At 40.2% G+C, this 12,045-nt stretch overlaps 1 protein-coding gene across 13 annotated transcripts in view; it reads right to left on the bottom strand.

The window, feature by feature from the left end:
* Positions 1-6,252: 6,252 nt before the first annotated feature.
* Positions 6,253-12,045, bottom strand: part of ADAM22 (ADAM metallopeptidase domain 22) — a 120,252-nt gene continuing 114,459 nt past the window's right edge. For 11 of the 13 annotated variants that reach the window (XM_081881942.1, XM_081881936.1, XM_081881944.1 and 8 more), the window contains 2 exons: positions 10,150-10,273; positions 6,253-9,793 (listed from right to left, as the gene is read on the bottom strand). In XM_081881942.1, the coding sequence (XP_081738068.1) occupies positions 9,773-9,793; positions 10,150-10,273 (145 nt within the window). In that variant the 3' untranslated portion in view covers positions 6,253-9,772. Of the gene's footprint in view, positions 9,794-10,149; positions 10,274-11,211; positions 11,391-12,045 lie in introns of those variants that run through there. The other 2 variants (XM_081881939.1, XM_081881937.1) reach the window with 2 other exon arrangements.

Below are 12,045 nucleotides of genomic sequence, written 5' to 3'. Positions count from 1 at the left end.
AAGTGCAGGCAAAAAAGATCCTGGCTGCAACATCAGGTAACTGACAGGTGGCTTTTTCCTTCCATCTTGTTCACACATTTTTCACTTCTCAGCAGTCCTGCGTTATACTTCATGACCCAAGCTTTGCAAGAAACTCAGATTCGTTACTGAAGAGACAATTTGCAGAGCGTTGGAAAGGTTATGGGGTGAGGGAGATAACACACTCATTAGCAGACAGACATTTTTGTGTGAAGGTGAAGAAAAGGTAAAGAAAAATCAGCTTGACAGTTCCATTCCTTAGAGCAACCTTCACCAATCTTGTGCTTTCCAGATGTTTTGAACTACAATTGGCTATGCTGTGGCAAACAACATCTGGAAGACACCAGTTTGAGGTTACAGGGAATTTCTTTTCCCCTGTTCTACAGTTAGCTTTACCTCCCAATTGTTCTAGAGGTGAACTACTGACAAGGCTCAGAGAATTGGAATTGGAGTCCCTATTTAAAAACAAAATAGGCCAAATATACTTATTTATATGTGAGTAAATTTTATATATAAAATAATCCACCAACCAGCTGCAACAGGCCACTCTGTTAAAGGTGATGCCAAGAAGATTGCACCAATTAGTTTTCCATATTTGTTTGGTATTATGAAATGGCTGAATGTGCAACTTACGTTTCAACAGGTATTTATGTACTGTGCTAATATGTTAACAACTAGTTGAAGGATAAAGAAGACATCTCTTGCTGTCAGGAGAAAGACGCAACTCCTCACACTGCCACCCTCCAAAAACAAAACAAAAACACCCTTCAAGAGCCACAGTAATAATTTGAAATCACCAAATTATTAAAAAAAAAATTAAGCACACACAAGAGGACACCATAATCATATTAAACTGAGTCATATTTACTGAATGTTATAATACATGATTAAAGGTAGAAATTAGTCATTTTGTCTTAAATATGCTCATAGTAATGTTACTATGGAAAAAGGGTGTGCTAGCTTCATGAATTTTGATGCTTATGGAAGTTAAGTTGCATTCAAAGCTGTAGTTATTAAGGTTCTGCATTATCATTTGTCAAAATTTCAGCAGGAGAAGTATTGAGACAGTTCCAAACAGTAAAACAATTACAAAATGTCATATGGTTCAGCCTCCAATAGTGAATACAGTGCTTGTTTTTACCATATCCACAAGACAAACACGCTACTGCAAAAAAATCAGCCATTGGATATATAGTACAACAAAGACATTGTAATAGAAAACATTTGCAGCAGTAGATTTAAGATGTCACCAATAACAACTGCTACTTGAAAAACCTTGCAATAATTCTAATAAAAATTGGCCACCCAAAGTTAAGGGTGTGTGTGTGTTTAAATTCCACGGATAATTAATGGCCCTAAAAGCATATTTACATTATGCTCGGATTGTGGCTAGTACGTAAATAATACAGTGGTATCTTGTTGCTCAAAGATTGTGCAAAGGTTTACAGTTTAATATGCACCACACTGTGTGCCCTAGCGAATACTACACAGATTCTCAACACAGGCAAACAGCAGGAATTATTAGACCAATATACTTCGTATCTTTGTATTTACAGACTTGCTACTGTATATTTTATAGTTAACAACTAGCACCACTATATTCAAAGGGCAGTTAAGCAAGTGCTTCTAAACTGGTTGTAAAAATATACTTTGCAAAAATTGAATATGTAAGGTCTTAAGGCCTCTCAGGCTTAAAAAATAATAATAATTGTGTCCACTGTAAAACGGGCAGGATTTTAAGCTTGTCTTTTGTTTGCATGCATCTCAAAGGAGAATTGGTAGACAACCTTGTGGTTCCTGGGAGGGCATCTGAGAAGGCTATAGGACCCTCTCTCTTTATGGATAGAGAGGCAGGTATGCCCTTGGAATCCCAGCCACCATGGAAAGGACCTCTGTCATTGCCTCTCTGTTGTCACTGCTCCAGAGGAGAGGACAAATGGAGAGCATATCAGAGTGGATTTCCCATTTGCCCAGGAGTCAGTGTGCTTCTTTTCCTCCAGCTTCTGCCTGGCTGGTGTAAAACCAGTAGGGTTCAGAAAATGGTGGCTTTACTGCCAGAGATTCTCTCCATCCCCTCACTGAATTGCTCTGCTCAAGTCTATTGGCAGGATTCAGACTGTGCCATCTTCTACCACCCTGATTGTCAAGCTGATATGGTGTATCCTACCATTGCACCATCCCTTATCAACTTATTTCAGTTGGTTTATTCCACTTTCGTTTTTCCATGGTTCTAAATATCCTATAGCTTCAGCAGTTAGCACAGCTATTTCTGTTACAAGATCAAGCCTCTAGCGTGTGGGTTTTTGCTTTGTTTTTAAGCTGCGTTGCCTATCCCTAGTAACTTCCACACACAAAAACCCAGTTGTATCCAATGTTAGTTCTATTCAGAGTAAACCCATTGGAAATTAATGTGCATGTCTTAAGAACCATTACATTCACTGAGTCTACTTTAAATAGAACTAAGTTGGATTCCACCCATAATACTACTTTATTAATAAATCATACTGCAACTAAAATATACCTATATATGTTAGAAGAAAAACTGTTGTAAAATATTTCTTGTTTTCAAAGTTAAGAAAATGCTATTACTATGTTCTGAGTTTAAGTTGTTGTTTTTTTAAAATTTAGGCTGGTTGCTGTGGCCCAGCTAAAAAGCACTAGTTGACCCTTTCCTTGGATTTTAGCTCTCCAGTTGGTCTTGAAAATGGCACCAAGCGTGGTACTATTGCTGTGTTTACATTGGCAGTCTAAGGTAGCATGCCTCTACTCACCTGGGAGCTGGCCAAGTACTTCTAAGTGAGCATACATAGACTTGCTCTGTATTATTGTTGTTTGTTGAATTTATATACCGCCCTTTACCCGGAGGTCTCAGGGGGTTCTGTAGAGGTTGTAACATGGAGTTACAGAGTTACTTCTGACACAATTTCTCTACAAAGTTGGGGAACCCGTGGCCCTTCTGATGTTGCTGAACTGCAGCTTCCAGCATTCCTGACCATTAGCCACTCTGACTGAGGATGATAGGAGTTGAAGTCCAACAACACCTGAAGAGCCACAGGCTCCAGAATTCTCCTGTGGAACTGAAACATCTTTTCCACATTGTACACCTGCATGTAAGGGAGGGATGGGTTCTCTAAATTTTGCTGGGACTGCAGCCTCCTTCATCTCTGACATGCTGTTTGGGGCTGGTAGGAGCTGGGAATCCAACAACATCAGGAAGGCCACGTGTTCCCCTGAAGTGAGGAATTACAGTGCTTACATGGTTTATCTGCAGGTCAAACATACACACAGCCCTATAAAACAGCTCTCAGCACACCTGGAGATGCATGGCTTATCTTTCACAAAGAGGCTTCACATGAATAGGTGCTGTAGTGGTATTATTACACACAGAACAACAACTCATTAAACATTTCTCTGAAGGACAACCATGGAACTGTCAAAGATTACAGCAAGAGGAGTCAAATTTTTAGTAGTGTAACATGGAACACTGTCCCAAATGCCACTATAGATCCTACTTAAAAGCTGCTCTGTAGACTGTTTCACATTTGCACATCTGGCTATTTCAAGCTCTGATGCTATTAAAAAGCAGTTTTTATGTTCCCCCGGACATGAGATGAGCTCTTTTAAACTCAGTTGGAGCCGAGTGGGATGAAAAGGCATGTTGTCATTATTTAATTTTGTGCCAGAGCTCAAAGCTCATTATAAAACATTAATCCAAATGCAAGAAATAAAGTAAAATTAGCTATAACCCTCAAGAAGCACACAATACTGAAAATATTGGAAGCCATGTTGAATAGACCAAACTAATTTCTTCAGAACTTATTTGTGTTTAAGGAAAGCTTTCAGACTCCAAATTAAGCAATGAACTCCCTCGCCTCTTCCTCCACACACACCAGATAATCTTATTTGAAAATGAAGACATTTGAGTGAAAATGAATGATCAGCAGTGTAACCATGGTAGGAAAGGGGAAATAGTGATTGTCCCCCCCCCCCCAAAAAAAAAACACCACAAAACTGTCATGGATTCCTTACATTAATTCCTGTGAACCCACCAACAGAAGTGGATTTTTACACACAGACAAAAAAGTAGCCATTTCAAGTTAGCAAACTATAGCTACTTCTAATGTTTTCACTCACTACCTTATGATGCCAGATTCAGACAACTGAACAAAGTGTTAGACTCCACCACTTATTTTCACATACCTAAAACAAACTCTAAGCCAGCAGGTGTGGACTAACATTTCAGCAACACTCTGGAATGAAATTTATTCTCACTTACCTTCATACTGCTGCTGTCTTGCTGCATGTTTACAGAAGAAACACTCTTTTTTAAAAACCCAAGTTGGGTTGGCCTGGGCCTGATTTCAGGCCTGGTAATTCAGTTGCCAATCAAATGCAGCTGTGACAGGTCAGGTGACTTGTGCTGAACTAATTACAGCTGCAAACTATAGGAAAGGTCTGTTCTGAGGCCTACCAGGTCCACTCCCATTCTTTGCCTTTTAGCTGTCCATTTCCTTCCTATATAAAGGCTTTGCATACTACCGTTTGTGGTGCCTGACAGATATTAATAATAATAATAATGATTTTTTATTTATACCCTACCCTTCCCGGTTCAGAAAACCGGGCTCAGGGCAGCTAACAACAAATTTAGAACACTTCATTGGAGAAGCAGCATAAAAAACAGTATAAAAACATGAATAACAATAAAATTCAAAGTTCAGAAATCAATTTGGGGGAAATCCATCTAATAAGCATTAGAGAGTCACCAGGGCTAGCTAGCTGGATTAGTCCTACTTGGGCCAGCGAGGAGGCATGGGGAGAATTAGCTGTGGGGTCTCAGAGTGGGCAATCTTCATAAAAGGGGAGGGGGAGGGAGAGGGAAGAGAAGGGAAGGGAAGGGAAATAAAAGATGAGGCTGAATTCAAATTAAAGGCCAGGCGGAATAGCTCTGTCTTACAGGCCCGACAGAAGGAGGTTTAATCCCGAAGGGCCCTAGTCTCATGGGACAGAGCATTCCACCAGGTCGGAGCCATCACTGAAAAGGCCCTGATTTCTTAAGTCACCCCCCATCCATTGCCTTCATTTTGCCCATTTCATTGCTGCGTAAAGGCTTTGCAAACTATTGTTATTCCTATCATGAGGCACATTGAGCAACTTGTCTCAGGCAGTAGATTGACAAGGGTGGCCAAATGCATGTTCCATGCCCCCCTTGTCCTGCCAAGCTATGAAGCATCACTTTGGGTTCCTTTCTCTTTTGTTTGAGGCGTAGCAGCCACCACGCTTCAAACAAAAGAGGAAAGCGAGTGGTGTCACCTGAATAGCCGTACAAGAAAATCTGTGGCCACTGGCATTGGGAGTAGCAGACCAAGCAACGGCTGTCCACAGAATGAGGCTGGCCCAGCTACAAAGACTCCTTAGTCACCCCTCCAAATCTCTCATGAGACTTAGCCACATGCTTAGTGAAGTCTCACAAGAGTTTGGGGTGGCTTCTCTGTGGCACTGCAACACCTACAGTAAATAACAGCAAATAAGCTTTGACGGTGCCCCCAGCTACTGTTCATGGCTTGTTGCTGCGACAGCATCCTAGGGAACCTCACAAACACCACAATCCTTATTCCAGAGCCAGAGAACCTTAGGTCCTCCCAATTTTATTGGACTACAACTCCTATCATCCCTGAATACTGGTTATGCTACCTGGGGCAGATGTGAGTTGGAGCTCAACACCTGGAGGATCACAAATTTATTGCCTTCTGCCTTTCTGTTTTCTTTGCTGGCGCAGCGGCTCATAGGAACAAGGCTGCAGAGTTGACATCCATTTCAATCACATTTTACTAAGATATCTTTTACTGGAAATCTCCACAGAAAGGAGACATGCTCATTTATCCTGAGAAGAAATAAATATTGTGGGGAACCTTCCATTGCCTCTGTCTGTGAACACAGTTCAGCAGAAGCATCTTCAGAAGTAGTCTTTATATACTATGATTCTATTCTATGATTCTCCATATGGCTTAAAATAAAACAAACAGATGCCCCGGACCTGTCCATATGGATCAAAAGTGTGGGGATAGCTAGAAGCAGCACCTCTCTCAGAATCTTACCTCTTCTGTCTTTCAGGACTCAAAACCCATTAGTTAACCTTCAGACTTAAGTCATCATTTCCTACTGACCAGCATTCGTGACCTTTTCACACACCAAGGCAATCCAGTTTTGTGAGCTGAGAAATCCTGCACTAGACCATGGAAGTAAAAGCCAAGATTTATTAAAATTATATTTTAACTTTACATTAAGATTACTGAATGGGTGAATATTTACAAATATTAGTAATGGTCAAAACAATGGTAGGTAACAGTGTATGCCATTAACTGCAGACAAGGGTGTATTCTCAATGAATGTTCTGAAGTTGTCTCAACTAACACTACATTACATTCAGCTCTGTCTGGCAAAAAAACAAAACTTCACTCTTCCTAATGACCTGAAAATAAAAGATGGAGGAGGATTTTTTTTTAAAAAAAAAAACAACTTAATCAGTCTTTTTTAAATGATGCTTAGGTTTGTACCAAAACAGAAAAAGATCCAAAAAGGCACATGATATACATCTAAATGTTTCAGATACTGAGGATCAAAAAGCTCTGTGTGTGTGTGTGTGTGTGTGTGTGTGTGTGTGTGTGTGTGTATTCTCTATAATTAATATGGAGGTGGCCTTTTTATTTTAACCTTCCTTTAACCTGAGGGTAGGTTGCGTTCCAGAAGTTGCTTCAAAATCCACTGAAACCAAGGGAAAGGCAGCCAGGTTTTCAATCAAGTTTCCCCAAGTCTAATGGCACAAGATGTTAACTTAGCTTTCACCCTCCAGTCTCTGGCTGACATTATATATTTCCAAAATTATACTTTTATATATACTGTACAATCCTTTAGACATTTTCTCAGGTGGGAATTTGCTCTCTCTCTTTTTTAACTTTCCTTTCCTATTTATTACAAATCAAAATACTTACCCAGCTTTATGCTTCTTATAGGGATTATTTATGACTGCAAGGCCAGTGTTGTATAAATATAACTGGCAGAGTCTTATAAATATAACACTTTAAAAGTCTTACATATTTTACAATTGGAGACATTCTTAAATGTACTTTATATTCGCATAGAACCAACATTTTCAACTAAGTGGAATTTCTTAAAGTAAGTCCAGTTACATCAGGGACAGGTGAACCTGTGGCTCTCCAGATGTTGGGCTACAGGTCCCACCAACCCAACCAGTGACTAGGCTCAGTGGGGCTGATGGAATTGAGAGTCCAACAACATCTGGAGGGTTCACAGGTGCTCTATACCTGAGTTAAATGAAGGAAGGCCACACATGTACCAAAGAATTGTGTGAAACAAGTATGAAATTTAGAAATTTAGAAGCTGTTTCCATTCAAATACTGTCAAAAGATCAGATGATGCCCTTGCCAAAGAATGCTTTAAATAGAGATTTTTCAACAGCCCATTAATTCCTTGCCATGCATGTGGGTATCACTTTATTCTGGGTTCTGCAAGTCAGTGTTTTCCGAAAATCTCTTCTCTAGTTGCTGCTAGGGAAAAAGCATGTTGGAATCACTGGGGGGAAAGATCAGAATTAAACATCTCTGGTCCCAACATGTATATGTTGCAACTTCTGATACTAACAAAGCATCATATATAAAATCTTGCCTAATACATACCTTGAGAGCTACAACACACACCACAGACCTATAATAAGGTGCTTATTCGTTTTTATCATTTTACCTCACAGTTATTTTGGAATGCAATTAACATGAGTACGGGAACATACTGACTGGAACATATTGTTAATTTAAAAAAAATACACAAAAAACATTATTTTGCAAATGCCTTTGAAGATTCCTCTCCCTTTCCTTTTTGCATATGACCATCACCTGCAATGTTACATCACAGAATGGGGAACCTGTGTCCTTCCAGATGTTGCCAGACTACAACTCCCATTGTTCCTGGTGATTAGCCATGCTGGCAGAAGCTGAAGAGAATTGGAGTCCCAACATTTGGAGCGCCACAAATTTCCCCCCCATCCCTGTGCTTAGTAAGTCAGGATAACAGCTCCTATATAAGAATCTATACTGGCAATATTGTGTCACCTTCACAAGATTCCCTATATTTGATTTTTTTTAAAAAACCACAACTTTGCAAAATCTTTCATAACGAACTCAGTTCAGGAACATCGATGAATGTATATAGCCAATAACAACATAGTATACCAATAGTGCATAGTGCACGGTGTAGGAACAGAGATTCCTCCATACATGTATTATGCAACTCCATGTAGATGAATGGCCTCTGGTAACTTAACCAAACCGTTCAGTTAATGGCTCTTATTTGGCCAAGAAGTGCATTATTTACATAGTATTATATCAGCACATAGGATAAATTGGTGAAGCCAAATAACTTAGGAGCTCTGGATAGCTGAACGTCAGAAAAAAAATGTAATATATACAGCAAATGTGCCATTCTGACCACCATCACATTCACTGTTGTGGTCCCTGATTGTGACGCCATTGTTTTTTATGAGTGCTCTGTTAAAGTCCCATTGATTTCATTGGGAAGGAGAATAACATGTCTTGCAGTGAACCACTGTTTTCTGTGGATCCAGGAAGGCATTCTAGACCCTTCAGGTTAGCACCTGAGCTTTGGCATAGCAGCTACAGAGGGGCGGTTTTTGAGGGGGGAACAACACAGTTGGGGAAAAGATTGAAAAATCCTCCCCCAACACTACAGAACCATCCCTCCCCCTTGCAGCCGTTATTAGATTTAAAAATATATATTGGAAGCTGTCTTATTTCGAGTCAGACCCCTGGTCCATCTAGCTCACTGTTGTCTACGATGACTGAAAGCCATTCTCCAAGGATGACTTTTCCAGTCCTGCTTGGAGACGATTCTGATTGACGATTCTGAACCTTTTTCATACAAACCATGTGCTCTTTCATTGGCCTATGGTCCTCCTTCCATGCCACGCCTACTTTGGCCCTTAAGATTCTTTGACATGTAATGTTCACTCATGAGTGTTCTTCAAGCAAAACAAGAAAACCCCACATTATATAATTGCATTGTTGGTATTTTACAACTTTTTACACACGTATGAGTTTCTACTTAGAATATAATCACAAAAAGTAATAAAAATTTAAAAAGCAATTTTTTTGTTGTTGGCTGCTTATGTCATAATGTTTGCCTCTTCAGATCCCACTTGCGGAAAAAACATTTCTTACTTCTGCATGCTAGTTTTACTAGAGTATAATGACTAGTCCCTTACACATGGAAGGTGGTGAACGGAGGAATTCATGCACACAGCATAAATGTTTACATATCAAATTCTGAATTCTTTTTGTTTTTGTTTGTTTGTTTGTTTAAAGTTATTTGGGATTATGTTAGACCAGAGAAAAACCCACATTTGAGACTCCCAATTAGTTTCATTTGCGCATCTACATATTATCTGTCATCATGCGGAATACTCTTTTATATTTTCAGTTCCATGTATCCCAGGTAAATGGGGTATGTATATGGTTTGGTTGCTCTTTACTTGTAATTAAAATCCTAATCTGCTGCAGAAAATTGCCTTTTCCTTCTTCAGGGAACTTGTTTGCTCCATGCTGGTCAGCATCTCTGCCCTTCAAATTGTCCACTTAGCAGATGAATGTTCAGCGACTCAGCAATGCTGAGTTTGTATAAAATCTGAAGTAAACAGTTCTGGTATCAGCTCAGGTAGACAGTGGAACTAAATGGAAGTCTCCCATAGCTGTAAGAGGACAAAGAGAAGAGAAATATCCATTATTGCTGTTCCTGTTATACTACTATTTCTGCATTGCATGACCCCTGGGATCCTTTCCAACTTTACAATTCCATGATTCTACAATTTCTGTATTCCATGTTTTAACTATGCAATGGAAACTTCTGTTGTCTGAGTGAAAGCAGCTACTGTGGCTCATTGCACAGAAACCCAAGTTGACATACCAACCAGACCATTGATGGATAAACAGCTGGCTCCTCCAAGAAGAGACCAGTACAAACAACAGTGAAAGACAAAATGGTGTTTGTCTGCATCTAGCTTAAATGTCAAGTACGCAGCAGATCCAAGGAAGAAGTGAGGCTTACCCTGGCACTTGCTCTGTTGGCCTTTTTCTCCTCATCAGGAAGTGGAGGCATCGGGTATGGGTATTTTCTGCTGGAGGCAATGGAGCCAGTAGATGACGAAGGGGACTTTGCAGGGGAAAGGGTCCTGAGGTGTTGAATAGACAAAAATAAACAGAATGTCTAGGGATACCAGCCTTGCTACAGAAACTGGAACTACTTTGAAGCTATGCTGGGAATTTGATTCAATCACTCTGCCACACATAGTTGGAAAAGAAGCCAAAGGCTTCCAAGCTAATATAGCTTAGGAAACGGTTCAGTAGGACCAACTCCTGTGCAAATCTTGAGCAATTCTAATTCATATTAATGGAGACTTTGCAAGAGTTGTTCTCAAGGGACTGCACTTTTTGACAGTGACTAAGCTAGTCCTCACCCATCTTCAGATGTTTTGGACTATGATTCCCATCAGCCTTACTCAGAATGGCTGTGCTGGCTGGGGTTGATGGGAGTTGTAGTCCAAAACATCAGATTGGCAAAGGCTGAACTACATACTATGAACAAGACTTCTTATCATTTTATGCATCAAATGATAAAAAATAAGCTATTTATAAAATTGGGAATATGATTTGTTATGAACCAGATTTAGGGTAGCATGGTGAATAAGAGACAGAGCTATAAATGTTCTCCCCTCAGCCTAAGTGGCTTCAGGGAAGCCACAATTTAAGTCTATCACCTGGAATTTTGGAGATAATGATATCGGTCTATCTTATCAAATTGTTATAGGGATTAATGAGGTAATATATGTGAAGCTTTCATTATTATTTAATTTAAAATTCTTCCTTTATATCACATTGTATCTATGCCTTCATCTGCATTATAAAAAGGTAAAGGGACCCCTGACCATTAGGTCCAGTCGCGGATGACTCTGGGGTTGTGGCGCTCATCTCGCTTTATTGGCTGAGGGAGCTGGCATACAGCTTCCGCGTCATGTGGCCAGCATGACTAAGCTGCTTCTGGCGAACCACAATTCTCACAGCGGTTTAACTGCCAAACCCTCTTCCCATGGGAAAGCCAGGGCTGCTTGAAGTGGTGCGATACTGCTTTAAATGTATAATTCAGATGAGGCTTACGTACCTACTATATATATTTTAGAAAGTTGTTTGTTATGCATTTGGATGCCTCTTAAGATATATTAGCCAAATTTTGAATGATGGTTCCTGAGATCAAGGAGCAGGTTTTCATCCATGTTTGGATACATTTGGATGCTATTTCAAATCAAGAGAGCAGATGGGTTCACTGCACTGATTTTTAGCCCCTAATCTTTGTGTTTCTTAAAATTCCCAAACAAAGCTGGGTATGAGGCTGCTAGTGCATACATACAAAGCATCAACATTTTTCCTTTATTCATGCATTTTTGTACTGGCTAAGAAAATGAGGAACTGGCAGAAGAACTTTTTTTTAAAAAGTGACTGTGTACTAAAGAGTCACCAACCACTTATACCAGGCATAGGCAAACTCAGCCCTCCAGATGTTTTGGGACTACAATTCCCATCATCCCTGACCACTGGTCCTGCTAGCTAGGGATCATGGGAGTTGTAGGCCAAAAACATCTGGAGGGCCGAGTCTGCCTATGCCTGGCTTATACTAATGCAAGTCCCACTGTCAACTGTGCACCTATGTCAAGGATGAGGACATCTGGAGCCTTTCCAGATGTTGTTGAACTCCAACTCCCATCAGGTCCAGCCAGCATGACCAATGGTTAGGGATGATGGGAGTTGTACTACAACATCACCTTGAGGGCTGCAGGTTCCCCATCCTTCACCTACATTGATGTAAGTCTTCGCTGGCTCAGAGCTTAACCGCAATCTTATGCGCAACTACTCAGAACTAAGCCTCAACTACGTTCAGTGAGGCTTACTC

This window comes from Podarcis erhardii, assembly GCF_964252035.2.
Source record: "Podarcis erhardii genome assembly, chromosome: 12".
Classification (NCBI taxonomy): domain Eukaryota; kingdom Metazoa; phylum Chordata; class Lepidosauria; order Squamata; family Lacertidae; genus Podarcis; species Podarcis erhardii.
The sequence above is the reverse complement of the archived record's forward strand: the minus strand, read 5'-3'. Positions and strand labels throughout refer to the sequence as shown.